This window comes from Osmerus mordax, chromosome 7, assembly GCF_038355195.1.
Source record: "Osmerus mordax isolate fOsmMor3 chromosome 7, fOsmMor3.pri, whole genome shotgun sequence".
In the NCBI taxonomy this organism is placed as follows: Eukaryota; Metazoa; Chordata; class Actinopteri; order Osmeriformes; family Osmeridae; genus Osmerus; species Osmerus mordax.
The window spans coordinates 10,353,247-10,370,510 of NC_090056.1; the positions used below are offsets into that span (position 1 = coordinate 10,353,247).

The following is a 17,264-nucleotide window of genomic DNA, read 5'->3' on the forward strand; positions in this document are numbered from 1 at the left end:
GCTCTATATGTGCCTTAGAGAGAGGGGAGAATTGGAGAGAGAAAATACGGAGGGCCCTAAAGGGAAAGATGGAGTGATATTGAAGGGAATTAGAAAGAGAGAGTGCTTCAGAGAGAGAGATGTCGGAGATAGACATATCCTTACAGGGAGAAGAGTAGAGATGGTCAGATATACCCAGTTAGAGAGAGGTATGCCTGAGGTCCAGACACAAACAGTCTTGGAGCCATATGTGTTAGATCAACACTATCTTTGCAAAATGTCCTTGAGCTGGAAGAGTGAGTTAACTAGTCCAAAAACATTTAGTCTCACACAAAATCACAGCCACATGCCTCTGAAAATACACACAATGCAGGTAGAGTGTTTACATAACGTCTTGGTACCAGAATGTGAGAGATGCATTCCATGTAGTCATTAGGATTGATCCTACCAGGGGGGCACAGAAATCTAACCCTTCCCTATAGGAAGCAGCCCCCAATAGCTGGTATAGATAAAGCCTTAATCATAAACAGATCCCAAGCAGGAGATGACCAGCAATCTCATTGAGAAGTAAATTAGTTTTCTCATTTGTGATAAACCTCTTCCGTACGGGAGTCCCCAGGTTCTCATATGTTAATGTGTGACCACACAGATGAATCATTGAGAGCTTAGCTCTAAAATATCTCCTTCAGCTCTGGCCTCTGCCTGGTTGTCTAGACACTCTGGGATAATCCCCAACTCCGGCCCCAAAGAAGGAGCTCCATGTGGGGGTTACTCTCCCTCAGTCTCCCCCTCTCCCTCCAGCAGCATTGGGTTACATCAGATCTGGGGGGACGTAAGAGGGAACACACATGGCACCATCTCTGTGTTTATAACAGAGCAGAACTCCATGGAGCTCCATCTAAGGCTTTGTAACTGAGACTATTATTGTATCACATCTGTTATTCTTCAGGGCCCGGGGTAATAGCTAGCACTTGCCTTATGATTAGACAAAGAAAAGTGAAACAGTAGATGACAAACCATTTTTAGCTGTTATGTGCTCTGGTTGTGTGTGTATGTGTGCATGTTTGTGAGGGTGCTTAAGACAGAGAGCTTCAGAGGGGGAAAGGCCTGTGCCGAGCCCAGTCTGTGTCAGTGTATGAGATTGAGGAGGGAAGAAAGAAAAATGTTTTGAAATGCACATGTTGTACCACTGTCTTTCACACTGTCAATCTGTTTACGAGTACAAAAAGACGTCAGCCATAACAATTAGAACCACATGGAGACATCCTCTCATACACATACACAAACACACGCGCTACTCATATAGTGCATACCACCACTGGTCTCTCTTAACCCCACATCCACATGTGCTCCCGCCCAGAGACAGGCAAACACACCCCTACTGCTGCACATCTGGCTTTGGACACAAGCACCTCTTTGTGCTGGGGCTCAAGGAGTCTGCCCCCTTGTGTTTGGGATTAGTATAGACCTTCCTGAGATAGGATATCAGGAGTTTCACTGAGGTTGTATTCCTTCAGCACAAACATGAATGCAGATATTACATGAAAAACATCTCTTGCGTAACACCATAGGGCTATTTTGGTATTTGTGAGCATGTTTGTGTGCATGCATGCTTGTGCACTGTAGAGATCCTGCTGAAAATGTTGCCGACACAGTTGGTTTGTGTCAGACACTTCCCTTCTAGCTCTTTTCTCCTCCTCTTGTCATCCTTTCTCCTGTTCCCCACTGCTATTTTTATCTTGTTCTTCCTCTGTGTGCCCTTAAGCAGGGCCCGGCCACAACTCAACTGGACTGAGGATGAAAGCTGACTCAGTCATTCATTAACACACATGGCTGCACAGCCTCCACAAATAAACACATTAATGTGAATGCCCCCCGCCCCCCATACACACAGAGAAATGCACAGATGCATGCGTGCATCCTCTGAACGCACCTGCTCACAGTATCTCTTTAACAGTAACAGCATGCCTATAAGTAGACGTGCTGTTACTGTTATTGGGTAATAAATATAATTAATATATTAGAATACTGTGTAACACAGGCATTCTCTCCCAGTGAGAGCTAGTTTCCTAGTAACCGTCACACAAGCACCCTCCCAGACACCAGCACTTATAGCTCAAAGCAGTGATGACAGATAACTGCAATCCCTACTATAAACAGACATGCTGACACAGCTGACTAATGCCTATAGATAAATGTACAGAGACTGTGCCACTCCACAGCTGCATGGACACAATTGGACAGATGCACAGAAATATACTGTAATCAGCTAGATAGTGTGCAGTGTGTACAGAACTACAGGGGCAAACTGTTGTTTTACAAGTACACACACTCAGACATCAACAATGCTCAGTACATCACACACATCGCCCAAAGGGCCAGTAAGTACTGCTTAACATGAGCTTAACAGAATGTCACATTTTGTTCATAAATAGAAAATTATATTTAAAGCAAAAGGCCAAGGAAATGTGATACTGTGTTGTATCTTTATCACCATCTAGAGGTCCCCTTTGAAACTGACAACACCATCACACTGGTAGAATACAATAAGTGAACTGATTGACTCGGAGGTAGAAAGTGCACAGCAGTATGATGCTTTGCTTTTGTGTAAAAGAAAGAATAAGAAAAGAGGGACATTGGTACATATGTTTTTATTTTCATTGTAAACATTATATGTAAAAAGTAAAAACGCAATGCTATGTAATCCATTACATATCAATTCATATCTAATACAGATTTGCAATTTTCTCAACAAATAAGACAATCTTGTAGTGATTTGGAACTTATGTTGTCTCCTAATTTATGTTGTGCAACATAGCGGTCAGGAGAATATTTAGATTTCATCTGCACATTTAAAGTAACCTTTAATCTAAACAGTTTCTGGGTGAGCGGGGAAAAAGAACCTGAGAAAGAGAACAAAGGCTGTCCACCCCACAGCTCTGCTGTTTAGAAGTAATGCTCAGAGCGTGGCAGAGAAACCAGCCCAACACAACACAGATCAACTTGAACCCTTCAACTCTGCTGACCTCACTTATCTGCCTCCTCCTTCTTTACCAATATCTTATTTTTTACTTTTCTGTCACAATTTATCCTGGTTTTCTTGTTTTTTCCAATATCAGATCTCTTCATCTTAGTCTTTAACTTGACCTCCTCATCCTCCTGCTTCAGAAAAGGCACTTCTTTCAGCTTCTGGAACTTTTTGAGATCAGCGCAGAACAAAACCTGAGATTGAGACAGTCAGGGTGTGAAATTCATGGTTCCCCTGCATGTTCAAAAAATTTTGTTCAGTTGTTTGCACACTTATACCACTCACTGAATGCGCCCAACCAGCATAAGGACCCCATAGCTGCCTGAAAAAATCCCCTGTGCAGAAACACAATCAGTTATTCAGTGATGACCTAGCAAAAAAAGCTGCTGATGTGAGAGGTTACTGGTACAGTATGAGGGAGGACTTGGACATGGTGGAAGACAATCTTCCACTCACTAAAGCCCACAGAGGAGTGAAGCTCAGGAGACTGCAGTCAGGCCTACGAGGCGTTTCTCACCAATGTCACGGTGGACCTTGTCGGTGAGGCTCTTCTGCCCACTGCCAGCAGCACAGTTGTAGTCCCGCCTTGCGATTTGCCACACGTGTGTGTCCACCGGCACGGCACATGCCTTGTCCAGGGACATCAGACACACACAGTCTGCCACCTACAGGGAGAAAGGATAGTCACACTTTTGCTAACCATCGAGAAAAAGAAAAGTAAACATAACATATTTAGTCAAACCAGTGGTAGAAACTCATGATCTTGTGTAGATGCTGACTGGCTGTACCTTGAGGCCGACCCCAGGCAGAGTGCGCAGTGCGTCACGGGCCTGCACGTACGGAGCCCTACGAAGACTCTCAAGCCACTGGGGCCCGTGTGTGTGCAGAATCTGCTGGGCACTCTGCTGCAGGTACCGGGCCCGATAGCCAAAACCTAGATCCCTCAGACACGCCTCTACACTGCTGTCTGTCAGTCCAAGCACAGAGGATTTTGGAGGTTGTTCAAGTAGAAATGCATCATCGGGTTTTCATTGCAATTCAACATGGAAAAGGGTCAATAATACAAACAGAAAGGTGAAAACGAAGAGAGAGAAATATGGCAAATGGAGGTATATTCCTAGTCCCCTTGGTGGTACCTGAGAGGGCTTGAAGCGAGGGGAAGTCGTGGTAGGTGGTTTGGTCCAGCTGGCACAGCGGGGTGCCCAGGGACTGACACAGCCTCTCCACCATGCCCTGGATACGGGAGATGTGGTTGTTGGAGGTGCAGATGAAGGAGAACAGACACTCGGTTGGATCCTGACGCAGCATACGCACACCTGGACACCCCACACAGGTCAGTTGTATACGCCTTCAGACACACGACCGTGCACACACACACTCATACATTCACTGGTCGATTCATACGGCCTACCTGTAAAGATGTTAGAGATGTGTTTGAAATGGGGGTCTGCTACTCCCCACTCCCTGTACAGATCTCCCAGCTTCACCTTCAACTGGAAGTAGTCTCTTAGCATCTCCTCCTCTTGACTATCCTGGTCCGGAGTCACAGGAACGGAGTCCTGCTCTTCCTTCTTTACCTCTGCTGCCTCCCCTTTCAACCTCTTCCCTGATTTACTGGATCCTGGAGCCGGCAAAGCCACTTTCCTCTTTCTCCCTCCCTCCTCTCCTCCTGCATGGCCTGGGATGGTGTAGGTGTGGTACCACAAAGCCTCGTCTGTCTGAGTGAGAGTCCACACTCGTCCCCCCATAATTCCAGTCCAGTGGCCCTCACCTGTCTCCCGCCAGCTGCAGGGGGTAAAGACATTTACAAACATGCATGTGCAAGACTAGAGGAATAGACCACTTGACTAATTCGATTTTAAAAGTTTACAGAGATTTAAATCAACGTAGCCAAGACGAGGGGGCTGAGAGGATGAAAAGGGCTCATGTGTCCCATAGTGTTCAGGTGTGGTGCGTGATACTACAGCAGGGGGTCAGTAACTCACCGGAAGGTTTGTCCACAGCCAAGGGTGAGGTCCAGCCTCAGCTCGGACCTCGCACAGGCCAGAGATCGCCAAGCCTTCTTGCCAGCTGAGAGTATCGCATGTTGCGACATCGTCGAGTCTGAAGATGGTCAGGCGTTAAATCACCACATTGCGTGTAGCCTAGAGAGGAGTGGAAAGTTACCTGAGATTGAAACGTAGAAAATTGACTGAACCCCAGTAAGGTTTACCGATGTTAACTCTGTAAATTAAGCAGTGACCAATAATAGTGTAGAATTCATTTGCATGTAGTTATCTTATGTTACATTTGTTTTAAATTGCAACAACGCGTTTACGCCTACCTGTATAATATGTGGGCCCGTTATGACTTTCACGGAGTTTGAAAGCTTGTTGGACAAACCAGATCATACCATTCGTTTTTTTAATTCATCAATGCAGCTCTTGAAACTGCAGGCCCAGCTTACTAAATGCTGCTCAAACTGACCAACAGCGCGCTATTTGCGCTTAGGATAAATTATCATAATATAGATCTTGATATTGCTCTTGTCTGGAATGTAGCTGATGCAACATACAACGATTTGGAGAAATCCCTCCCCATCTGATGTAAACACAGCCAACGATTGGCTTACTCAGATAGCGTAGGTTGACGACTCAAACCAACATCGTTATATGATTGGATGCTGCTTCCATATTGTGGTGTATGGTTGGTTCATATATTCTTCCATAAATAGACGAAGTTACATTCACCCCTTCAGTGAAAAGTGCCTGGTGCAGCGTGTCTACCGGTGTGCGGCTGGTAAAGATGGCGGATTCGTTGACACTTTTTACTTCTATTGGCCTGACAGAGCAAAAAGCGAAAGAGACTTTGAAAAATGAAGGTCTCAGTTCTATCCTAAAGGACGCTATTGCTCAGGTACGAACGAATAATGGGGGCCGTGTATAATGCTGTCTCGATATGCGACTGTCTCATGCCATATTAAATCTTACTGAACAGCAATCCGCAGTTAATGCTCTGAGTCAGGACTAGTGTCTGTTATCTGTTATTCCTCTAATTTAAATGTAATTTCAAACCTTATTTTCGGGGAATTACTTTGATCTGATCTCACGAAAAAGACTAGAGTAACCTCTTACGCTGCTTTCACTTTTACTTTGCACCTCTGAGTAATTTATTACCTCTACCAAAACTCATATAAACTGTCATCTTGACAGACTCTGCTGCTCTCTCTCTCTCTCTCTCTCTCTCTAGTTCACTCTTGTACTTCTATCAGGAGTGGTAAGGAACGTTTGTGGAAAACACGACATGGCTTTAGTATGACAATTATCACCACCAATGATTGACTGTTTTCCCATAGGCCCACCAGGTCCATGGGGCAGCAGGAGTGGACAAAGCCATGGGGACCTTGCTGTACACCATGGCTTCCCGCCTCAAAGATGTCAAACGCCTGACCTTCCTTGCAGAACACATTGCCCAACGGAAGATCAACACAGAGCTGCAGCTGGCAGGTACACTTAAGCTCCAGTTGTGTATTCTCATAGGAACTTGGGGGTACAGTAAATGAATTGGGCCAGTGTGAATTGACACACTGGATCAGTTGTTAAAATTATACTATACTGACACACTTGTTCCCTCTGCCTAGCTGCCCTGGACTTTGTGAAGAACCATCCCCAGGACCCAATCAACCAGAATGAGTTTGAGTCTGCCTGTGGCGTGGGAGTAGTTGTCACCCCAGAGCAGATCGAGGATGCGGTAAGGACTTCCCAGTCCCGTGTTATCCCAAATCTAATTCCAGACTTACAGTGAAGCTCCAAACATTGTATACTGCTGCTCCATTTTTTTATTTTATTAAAGCAATAGCAGCAAATATTGCGTTGACACTGGATGCCAAATCCTCTTAAGGTGGAGGTTGTGATCAAGAAGTACAAGGAAGAGCTGGTGATGGAGAGATACCGCTTCAACATGGGACTGCTTATGGGTAAGATGTCGGCCCTGTTTCAGCTCACACCCTCATCCTGGTTCTTGCTTGTCTGGGTCTCATGACATGTTCTTGTACAGGGGAGGCTCGTGCAGCTCTGAGGTGGGCCGATGGAAAGATCATCAAAAACGAGGTGGACATGCAGGTGAGGAAATACTATTAGTTTTTTTTGTCATAGAGAATGACTGTCCCAGTATTAATACTAATTCTGCATAGATCAAATGTATTAATATGTGTGGACCTCTGTGAAATGTGACCCTTGCCTTGCTGTTTCAGGTCCTACACCTCTTGGGCCCAAAAACCGAGGCTGACCTGGAGAAGAAACCCAAGGTAGCACCTCAAAACAAGACTATTACTAGTGGACACTATCAAATTAATTACATACCACACCCAATAACCCATAAGCCATTTATAATGTTATGTTTCAATGTGAAGTTTACAAAAGGTAACCAGTGATACTACCTTTGCAGGTCCAGAAGACCAAAGCCCCTGAGAGTGAGGCCAAGGTCAAGAAGGAGGACCTGGCAGTGAACGGTAAAAAATCAGGGCCAGACTAACGTCACACACAGATTTGGAACATTTACTGTATTCTGTATGGTCATGTCATGAGATCCTTAAAATGTGTTCCGGTAGGAGATGTGAAAGGAGAATGCAAATCATTGATGGAGCAGCTCAGAGGAGAGGCACTGAAGTTCCACAAGCCAGGTGTGATTGAGCCCCCAAACAAGCTGCCGCTCCTATCTACAGCATGCTATGTAGAGGTGGTTATTTCCTGTGTCTAGCATCTAACTGCTGACTCCTGTCCTTCAGGAGAGAACTATACGACGGAGGGTTATGTGGTCACTCCCAACACCATGAACCTGTTAAAGCAACATCTGGAGCTCACTGGTGGACAGGTAGGCAAGATGAAGCTTGATGAGTGTGATGGTTCAACTGGGATTGACATACTAGCCTTGAATGTAGGCATAACTATTTCACAATTCTGTTTCTTTTCTCCTGTCTGTCATTACAATCTTATAGATCCGCACTCGCTTCCCTCCCGAGCCCAATGGGATCCTTCACATCGGACACGCCAAAGCCATCAACTTCAATTTTGGCTACGCCAAGGTACAACCCCGTCTAACGGCACATGCCATTACACTGTACAGGTTCTTAGTGGTCTCCTCTGTCCTGTGGTCCTCATGGTCTGTTGCTCTCCCTCAAGGCCAACGATGGGATCTGCTTCCTGAGGTATGATGACACAAACCCTGAGAAGGAAGAGGAAAAGTACTTCACTGGCATCAGGGACATGGTGGAGTGGCTTGGTAAGTCAAGTCTTTCCACACCGGCCAGGATTGCAACATTGGCACAGCATCTGAAAAGCAATTGAGCATTTTAGAATGAGCTCTTGGTTGAGTTGCGTCTAAAAACACAAGTACTTAAAATGCCTGCACAAGTGTGTAACAGAGATGACACCCATACTGTATTACAATGACAGTGTGTGTCTTTTTATACCTTCCATCTCAGGTTATAAGCCCTATGCTGTTACTCATGCATCAGATAACTTCCAGCGCCTTTTTGACTTGGCAGTTGATCTTATTCGCAGGTGAGTAGAGTTCCAAAGGGATAGAACTATGTGTTTAAACTGTATCCTTACATTATCATGTCTCCTTTTCTTCCTAGGGGCCATGCCTATGTGTGTCACCAAAGGGGGGAGGAGCTGAAAGGCCATAACTCACCCCCATCTCCATGGCGAGACCGACCTTTTGAGGAGTCATTGGTTCTGTTTGAGAGGATGAGACGTGGCCTGTTTGCTGAGGGCGAGGCAACACTCCGGATGAAGATGGTCATGGAGGATGGCAAGCTGGACCCTGTGGCCTACAGAATCAAATACACAGCACACCATCGCACAGGAGACGCATGGTATGATACACACACTTTGTTTTTCTTTCCTAATGGGGCCTGGCCTCTCCTAATGGGGCCCTGCAAAAGGGCCCCACAAGGTCATGTTTTTTCATGCATCACTACACTTGTGAGGACATTTGATCCCCACAAGGGTGGCTAAACAAGACCACACACACACAGTCTGTTGGGACTCAACTCTGCTTCCTCTCTGTTTAGGTGCATCTACCCCACCTATGATTACACCCACTGCCTGTGTGACTCAATTGAGGATATCACACACTCACTCTGCACCAAAGAGTTCCAGGCCAGGTATTGTGTGTGTGTGTGTGTGTGTGGTAGTTGTATCTGGTTGGCGTGTATTTTAAATCTGTTTCAATTAAATAAATGTATGTATTTGTTTCCCAGACGATCATCATATTTCTGGCTATGCAATGCCCTGGATGTGTACTGTCCTGTGCAGTGGGAGTATGGACGTCTGAACCTCACCTACACTGTCGTCTCCAAGAGGAAGATAATCAAACTGGTGGAGACAGGCAAAGTCAGGTCAGAACTACAGTACCCATAACACCTCTATACATGGTGATGTTGGGGCAGTGTGTGGAGGGAAGAGATGCTGGGTTAATGTGGATAGGTGGGAGTACATGCATTAACTGGTGAGGTTGTGTTTTCGCAGGGATTGGGATGACCCTCGACTCTTCACGTTGACTGCGTTGAGGAGGAGGGGCTTCCCAGCTGAGGCCATCAACAACTTCTGTGCAAGGGTAAGAAATGTAGATGGACGTATGGAGAGGAAATAAGGGATCTTATTGTATAACCGTTAGTATGTTGCTTTAGGTAAAATTGTCTGCCAAATGAATAAAATGATGTAAAATGACAGGGCTGTATGGGCTTCAGGGGAGGAAGGTTTTATTAGTGAGTGACTGATTTATTTATAGGTGGGTGTGACAGTTGCTCAGGCAACGATAGAGCCCCACCTTCTGGAGTCCTGTGTGAGGGAGGTGCTGAATGACAAAGCCCCTCGCGCCATGGCTGTCTTGGAGCCGCTCAAAGTCACCATCACCAACCTACCTGATGACACACAGGTGTGTACAGGCACCCACATACACATTTTATTTTGGATATCGTTCACGCAGAGATACATCTTTCCGTTTGCTTTCCTTTTTTTTCTCTTCCAGATGGATGTGCATGTACCAGACTTCCCAGCCAACGAAGCCATGGGCAGCCATGTGGTTCCCTTCACTCGCACCATCTTCATCGAACAAAGTGACTTCAGAGAGGTCTGTGTGTGAACAGTGACTTCCCAGATTTTCTTAGTATTGTGTGTGTGTGTGTGTGTGTGTGTGTGGACCTGACGTTCTCTCTCTGCAGGTGATGGAGAAGGGCTACAAGCGTCTGACCCCAGATCAGCCTGTGGGTTTGAGGCATGCCGGGTATGTTGTCTCTGTGCAGCGGGTCATCAAGGTAGGATATCACTGAGGCTGCATCTGCACTACTACCTAATAGACACATGACAATGACTAACCCTAACACGGTCCATATTTCTAATATGCTATACTAGCTTCCTAACCCAAACAGTATCTCTCCATGTCCACCTGTCCTGTCTGTCTCTCAGGACTCTGAAGGTAAGGTGGTGGAGCTGGAAGTGACTTGCTGCAGCTCCTCTGAGGCTCCAGAAAAGCCCAAGGCTTTCATCCAGTGGGTCAGCAAGCCTCTAAAGTGTGAAGTGCGCCTCTATGAAAGACTGTAAGTGACAGAAGTGTCCGCATGTTTGATTGTTGCCCCCAAAAAATGCTTGTATTGCAAGCCAAGCGATTACAGCTGTGTAGTGGAGCTTCTGTGAATTTATTTTGGTTGCCTCCAGATTCCTCCACAAAAATCCTGAAGACTCGTCCGAGGTGCCTGGGGGCTTTCTGAGCGACATTAACCTTGTAAGCATGTTATAAGTACTTAAATTGATCCCATGTACAAGATATAATCATGTCTAACATGTTTGTTTATTTCCATTAGAATTCCTTGCAGGTGATTGACAGTGCCTTAGTGGACAGTTCAGTGAGAGGAGCGAAAGTCTTCGATAAGTTCCAGTTTGAGAGAGTGGGTTATTTCTCCCTGGACTCTGACAGCACTGCAGACAAGGTACAGCCAGTTGACATTACACAGACAATGGACACTATTGGTACTAGGCACTCCACAACATTCTAATGTGTCCATTTGTTAAAAACTTGTATGTATATTAACTTGAGTCTCCAACTCCCTACAGCTCGTCTTCAACAGAACGGTTACCCTCAAAGAGGATCCTGGGAAGATCTAAGGACAGCCCAGGATCAAGCTGTACCATCTACCCTTGAGCCCTTCAAAATATTTTGAATGTGTGTTTGAGAGGCTTCTTTCACAGTGGAGACTCAGTGCAGGCTTCAGCATTATCTCACCAGTAAACTCTCCTAACAGAGTTCTAAACATCAGCAGTGACAACCCCTCTTTATTTCTGTCTTTACTAAGACAAACATGTTCATATGATCATAAACCTTGGCAGAAAACAAGGGCCTTACAGCAACATTTTTATTGAGCTTCATAGTCCGTATTGATGTCACACAAAAAGATGAGCTGACATGCAGTGTCTGGTTTTCTTACTGAGGCATGGTGTTTTACCTTCTTCCAGCACCCACATGTGGTTGTGTTTTTGTTACCTTGGAAAGGTGGCACAATTTTGAGAAGAAACCATGAATAAAAAATTTAAGTATATAATGTTTCTGTCTCCCTGCAATCATCTGTGATCTGAAGTCGTAACCAGCATTAGGTAATCAAAACATCCAGTGTGAAAGGTGATTGGGCTGAATAAATGAACCCATGCATACTTCAACTGTTTTAAAGACAGTGAAGAAATGCCAAAGGTATTTCTTTAACTTTTACATTTGAACCTGTGTGAAATGCGTGGGAATTAACCTTTTCCAACCCAGATCATTTCTAGTAACACCAGTTGGTTGTACCAAACGTAACATCTCACGAAGTCTACCTTAATCCGACTACAGTGCATGAAACCTACGATCTATAAAACACGTCTCGTTTTTTTAAGGTACACCGAAATGGATATAATTCTTAAAATAATATAACTCGTACACTAGCGGGCGGATATAATTTGTATGCATGATCACTTTAAGGAGGCCATACTTCTCGCGGTATATTAAATACGTACTCGCGCGTTAGCGTTACGCCAACCCTGAATGTGAGCTGATTGGCTGAAATACTGCTGTTGTAAGATGGCGCCCATCGAAATCTGAGTGGTATTCATAAAAAACAACAACTATAGGGACATACAGAAACGTTGGATAAACAAAGCGTTGTTCAATAATACGGTGTAATTTTATTTATTGTGATAAGAACCAAGTTCGGACTTAGTGGAGTGTTCTTGGCCCCACTAAAAGGAGCTGGACTGGTCTGCCAGGCCAGAGAAAGAGAGAGGTAAGACAGGGAGTGGAGCGGAGCAAAGCGCTGCAAATATAGAATTAGCTAGCAATATACTGTATGAGCTAGCTATCTTAGCTTGTTAGCTGTCTTTTTAATTGAATGTTTATATTAGGCACCACTTTCTGTAAAAGCGTTACTTGTGTTTATTATTGTTGACATTGTGATGGCAGTATAACATTGATAGGCAGGGAGTTAGCTACGGCTAGCTTGTGAGACTTCCATACTATTCTGTTATGCTGCAGTTCGCACGCGGCAACAAAGTCGCTAAATAGCTAATCGAATCGGCTCTCCCAGCTTCTGTTGATGCAATGACTGTAGAATTAACCTGTTCACACTGTCATTTGTCAAATATTCCTTACACTCTTGTGTGTTCGCTTGTGCCTTGCTCTGTGGCCTCACAGCAAGAAGATCTTGGGTTCAATTCCCGGTTGGGGCACCGTTCGGTGCTCCAGTCGGCCATCCCCGAGAGTTTGCTTGGCATCCCCGTGCTCACGTGGGTTTCCTCCCCAAATGCTCCCAATATAGGAATATACAGAACAGATAGCTCTGCTTTCCATGCCCCTGGCCAACACATGAGGTGAGCAATTGGACTTGTCACCTTGATGTGGCTGACCCCTGCTCCTGACTGCCCTCGGAGGAAGGACAGCAGGATGGGAAACGGCAGAGAACTAGTTTCAGAGGCGGGCACTCCCTCTCTGTGTGTGTGTGTGTGTACTATGTGCTGCCACTCCCTGCACCCCTGTGTGTTGTGCTGATAGACACGTTTCTTCTCCTCTTCTTCTTCATCCATTAATAAAACATTTACTTTAACCAAAACCGGCCTCATTCCATCCATAGGAATTATTTGGTCAGTTGTGGTTCCTCATGGATGGCTCCGGCTCTTTTGAGGAGCTGGTGAGGCTGAAGGCTCGCAGTGTTCCCCAGCACCGCATGAAGGAGTTCCTAGAGTCCCTGGCCAACAAGGGCCCGGACGCTCTGCAGGAGTTCAGTCAACAAGGTGACGATACGTCAACCACCACCACCACTATGGTGTACCAGCCAGACACCAACTGCATCTACACAGACAGCACCGAGGTGGCTGGGTCCCTGCTGGAGCTGGCCTGCCCGGTAAGACTTGAGAGAGAGAAACAACCGGAAGGAACAACTAATGCATTGAAGAATTATTTGTATGACAAGCGTCGTCTAAAACAAGCCTCTCCTGTCCCCCGCCATGTTGTCTAGGTGCAGGTGCAGGTTCAGCCGTCCCCACAGCAACAGCAGGTCCAGGTGTCGACGGGTCAACAACAAGTGATGTCGACAGAGCTGTCTCCTCAGCTTGCAGCCGCCGTGCACCAGGTAGCGGCAGAGCAACAGATTGTACAGGTGAGGAGGGTGTCATCATCAGGGTCCCCTAATCACTCCTCTTAAGCCTTTTGTCTGCTCGTCCTAGTTGACTTTTTCTTTGTCATACTCGTAGTAATACTCTCAGTATTTGTCAATTTACATTATCTGTACAATATTTTTTTTTCCGATAAAGCAGAACTCCCTCAGGAGTCACGAAGGCTTAGCAGTGCCTCTCTCTCCCCCTCCAGGTGCAGATGGTGGGGCAGCAGCAGGGGCAGATGGTGGGGCAGGTCCTGCAGGTGCCGTCTGGCTCCCATCAGCAGCTCCAGGGGGTCACCACAGCACAGCTAATACAGTCTGGGGACCTCACAGAGGAACAGCAGCAACAGGTACACTACGAAAGCACACACGCTATACCACCAGTTACATGTTGACATAGTTAACAGATTGTTTAGGTACAGTTCTATGGGCATATATGAAGCCCTCTGTGATATTGCTTGGATAGAGGGCTATACAAATACGATTCGATTATTGCTGTTTCTTAGACTCTCCCGTCTTTGTGTGTCTCAGTTGCATGCCCAGTTGGTGGCAGCTATGGCAGGAGGTCAGCAGATCCAGATCCAGACTGTAGGAGCCCTGTCCCCCAGCCAGCAGCAGCAGACAGGGGATGCTGCAGAGCGCAGGGTGCTGGGGACCACCATTACCACCTCCCCAGGAGCAGGGGTCCTCCAGCCAGCCAAGAAGCGCAAGGTGGACATGCCCATCACCGTGTCCTATGCCCTGCCTCAGGGCCAGCAGGTGGCCACAGTGCTGGCCATCCCCCAAGGGCAGCAGCAGAGCTACCTGTCCTTGCGGCCAGACCTGCTGACGGTAGACAGCACCCACCTGTACAGCGCCACGGGAACCATCACCAGCCCCACCGGAGAGACCTGGACCATCCCTGTCTACTCTGCCCCTGCTGGGGGCCGCGAGCAGGGCGTGACCCACATCGCCATCCCCCAGGACGCCTACAGCACTGTGCAGGTGGCTGGGACTAACACGACAACAATGACTATGTCAGCACAGGTAGATAATGACAAGCTGAAAACGGCTCAGGCGGTGGCCACCATGACAGGGTCTGGGGGGATGGGCTGTCAGGAGGAGGTGGTGCAGACCCTGTCAGCCAACACGCTGTTCCCTGCCCAGCTGATGAACGGGAACATCCACATCCCGGTGGCTGTGCAGTACCCCAACAGTACCCAGTCGCTCATCTGGGACCCCCAGCAGCAGGTGCTGCACACCCAGGAGGTGACTGGGCACGGGGGCCACCTGGAGGTGGATGGGCAGGGCCAGGTACAAGTGCAAACAGAGCTGCTGCTGCCCGCCTCCCTGAAGCCCGAGGAGGGCCTGGAGGTGTGGAAGATCTGGGCTCAAAGGAAGAACGCCGAGCTGGAGAAGGGCGACAGCACCAAGCTGGCTCCTATTGGACGTGAGGACACAACAGACACGAGCTGGTTAACTCGCCCTCCACTCCTCAGGCTGCATTTGACTGGTCGCTTCTTGTCTGTCTCTCCGTCTGGATACAGGTCGCCAGGCTCTGCGTTTCCAGGAGGACCTGGTGTCGAGTGCGGTGGCGGAGCTGTGCATGGCTCTGTCTCTGATGACCCAGGAGGCCCGGGGCATGGAGGGGGAGACGTACGAGGCCGACGTGCTCTTCTACGTGTTCCTCTGCATACAGAAGGTAGGACGCACGCACACGCACTCATGCAAACACGCCATCGGAATCCATTTTCATTCCCTTCTAACAAAACTCTCTCTTTCACCCCCTCATCTCTCTCTTTCTCTTCGTAGTATCTGTGTGATAATGGCCGTGTGGATGATGTGTTCTCTGATACCTACTACACTCGCTTCTCTCAGAGTCTACATCGGATACTAGAGCCGTGGACACCCTCTGTCCATCCACTGGGTAAACGCTCAGGCTTTCACTCTGCAGTGGGCTTCACCCGGCCACCCTACCCTGTGTACGAGGTGTCACCCTCTCCGAGACTGACCCCTGTCGTCCTGCCTCAGGTTACATCATCCCCAGCCACGTGACCGAGGAGATGCTGTGGGAGTCCAAGCAGCTGGGCGCTCACTCCCCCTCGACGCTGCTGACGACGCTCATGTTCTTCAACACCAAGTAAGGGGCCCCGCACACAGAGACGCGCCACAGAGACATGTCCGTGCTGCGTGTGCCTGTGTGACCGTCCCTCTGGCCTGCAGGTACTTCCAGATGAAGACGGTGGAGCAGCACATGAAGCTCGCCTTCTCCATGGTACTGAGACACACCAGGAAGAGCCCCAGCAACCCCAAAGACAAGAGCACCTGCATCCGCTACCTGAAGGCCCCGGGCCTGCACATAGGACAGAAAGGTGAGCGCTCACCCCTCCCCACGGCGGAGGAGTCGGGGTGACAATTTGGGGCTATATCAGTGACCTATGCACTTTTGTAAAGCTCTCTCATGGAAGTCGCTTTGGATAAAAGCGTCTGCTAAATGAATACATGTAAATGTAATGCTGTCACACGCCCCTACATGTTCTCTTCATTCCGTCTTGACGTCCCTCTTGATGTCCTCCTAGTGACGGATGACATGTACGTGGAGCAGCTGGAGGACCCTGAGAACCCTCTGCGCTGTCCCATCAAGCTGTACGACTTCTACCTGTTTAAGTGGTGAGTGTACGGAACAGGGAGCGGATGGGGACAATAATATAGGCTTGTATACGTTCTTGAAAGAGTAGAATGTTTGAATGGGTTGCATGCCTTCATTTCTCTCTGTCCTCTGTCTGTCAGTCCACAGAGTGCCAGAGGTCGCAATGACACTTTCTACCTGACCCCTGAACCTGTGGTGGCACCCAACAGCCCACTCTGGTACTCTGCTCAGCCAATCACAAAAAACCAGATTGAGCTTGTCCTCACTCGCATCCTCGTCATAAGGGAAATCCAAGAATCCATCACCATGTCAACAGTGGACTTACAGTAGCTGGACCGGAGGAGGAGAAGAATTCATGTGGGTCTTGTCCTCCTCTTGCTAAAATGGACCTTGGTTCACACATCCTTCATGCTCCTGTTCGATGACCTCCAAGAGTTTCCCTTTGTACCCTGTTCAGATGGTATGCATATGCTTATAATGTTCACAGTTATGTATACACATCGGGGCGTACAGACTTCACACTAAACCACCATACACAGACGACACACATCCTTACGCCTTAGAGAGCCATTCTCTCATAACCCTACCATCCTGTCTTTTTGCCAAAGTAAATGGTTATTTGTTGTCTTTGTTGGACTCGGAGCGTTAATGAAGATGTTATCAGAATAGCAACATTCTGAAGACACTGTATATTCTCAGATATTTGTAAACACTTTTTTTGTAAAGTTCTCATGATTTCAACTGAGGTGGAAAACTGATCTGTCCCCAGTATTATTTCATTTGTCTGTTTTGTGTCACTGCAAATCATCCTGTAACTGCTGTCCTGCCTTCCATATTCTCTTCTAGTTCCTTTTCCCTTCTCTCAGTGGGTTGTTCTGGATTACATCGATGTGTGGATACATAAAACTCAGAGTATGTTCAGAGAGGTTGATTTTTTCTTATTCTGCTGTGGTTATAGCACCTCC

General features: G+C 47.2%; 3 protein-coding genes across 5 annotated transcripts; 2 read left to right on the forward strand and 1 right to left on the reverse strand.

Annotated features, from left to right (window-relative positions):
- Positions 1 to 2,619: 2,619 nt before the first annotated feature.
- Positions 2,620 to 5,523, reverse strand: ogg1 (8-oxoguanine DNA glycosylase). 2 transcript variants are annotated; one of them, XM_067239902.1, is made up of 8 exons: positions 5,331 to 5,523; positions 4,993 to 5,151; positions 4,419 to 4,792; positions 4,144 to 4,323; positions 3,796 to 3,974; positions 3,525 to 3,672; positions 3,293 to 3,342; positions 2,620 to 3,201 (listed from the first exon to the last, which is right to left on the reverse strand). In XM_067239902.1, the coding sequence occupies exons 2-8, from the start codon at positions 5,100 to 5,102 to the stop codon at positions 3,007 to 3,009; spliced, it is 1,236 nt and encodes a 411-aa protein (XP_067096003.1). In that variant the 5' UTR covers positions 5,103 to 5,151; positions 5,331 to 5,523; the 3' UTR covers positions 2,620 to 3,006. The 2 variants fall into 2 exon arrangements, with proteins under 2 accessions (XP_067096003.1, XP_067096004.1); XM_067239903.1 differs by lacking the exon at positions 5,331 to 5,523 and having other exon boundaries at positions 4,993 to 5,219.
- Positions 5,524 to 5,751: 228 nt separating this feature from the next.
- On the forward strand, positions 5,752 to 11,590 carry qars1 (glutaminyl-tRNA synthetase 1). The gene is made up of 23 exons (XM_067239904.1): positions 5,752 to 5,902; positions 6,342 to 6,492; positions 6,627 to 6,736; positions 6,887 to 6,962; positions 7,043 to 7,107; positions 7,239 to 7,292; positions 7,433 to 7,496; positions 7,596 to 7,667; positions 7,773 to 7,858; positions 7,983 to 8,069; positions 8,167 to 8,266; positions 8,469 to 8,547; positions 8,625 to 8,864; positions 9,063 to 9,155; positions 9,252 to 9,389; positions 9,520 to 9,607; positions 9,782 to 9,928; positions 10,022 to 10,123; positions 10,215 to 10,307; positions 10,459 to 10,589; positions 10,708 to 10,774; positions 10,854 to 10,979; positions 11,104 to 11,590. Exons 1-23 carry the CDS (start codon positions 5,792 to 5,794, stop codon positions 11,152 to 11,154), a joined length of 2,331 nt encoding a protein of 776 aa, XP_067096005.1. The 5' UTR covers positions 5,752 to 5,791; the 3' UTR covers positions 11,155 to 11,590.
- Positions 11,591 to 12,112: 522 nt separating this feature from the next.
- Positions 12,113 to 17,222, forward strand: LOC136945992 (transcriptional regulator QRICH1-like). Of its 2 annotated transcripts, none has more exons than XM_067240151.1 (11): positions 12,113 to 12,302; positions 13,146 to 13,415; positions 13,530 to 13,670; positions 13,880 to 14,020; positions 14,202 to 15,099; positions 15,197 to 15,351; positions 15,462 to 15,576; positions 15,681 to 15,789; positions 15,873 to 16,021; positions 16,229 to 16,319; positions 16,440 to 17,222. In XM_067240151.1, the coding sequence occupies exons 2-11, from the start codon at positions 13,173 to 13,175 to the stop codon at positions 16,627 to 16,629; spliced, it is 2,232 nt and encodes a 743-aa protein (XP_067096252.1). In that variant the 5' UTR covers positions 12,113 to 12,302; positions 13,146 to 13,172; the 3' UTR covers positions 16,630 to 17,222. The 2 variants fall into 2 exon arrangements, with proteins under 2 accessions (XP_067096252.1, XP_067096254.1); XM_067240153.1 differs by having other exon boundaries at positions 13,530 to 13,643.
- Positions 17,223 to 17,264: the final 42 nt, after the last annotated feature.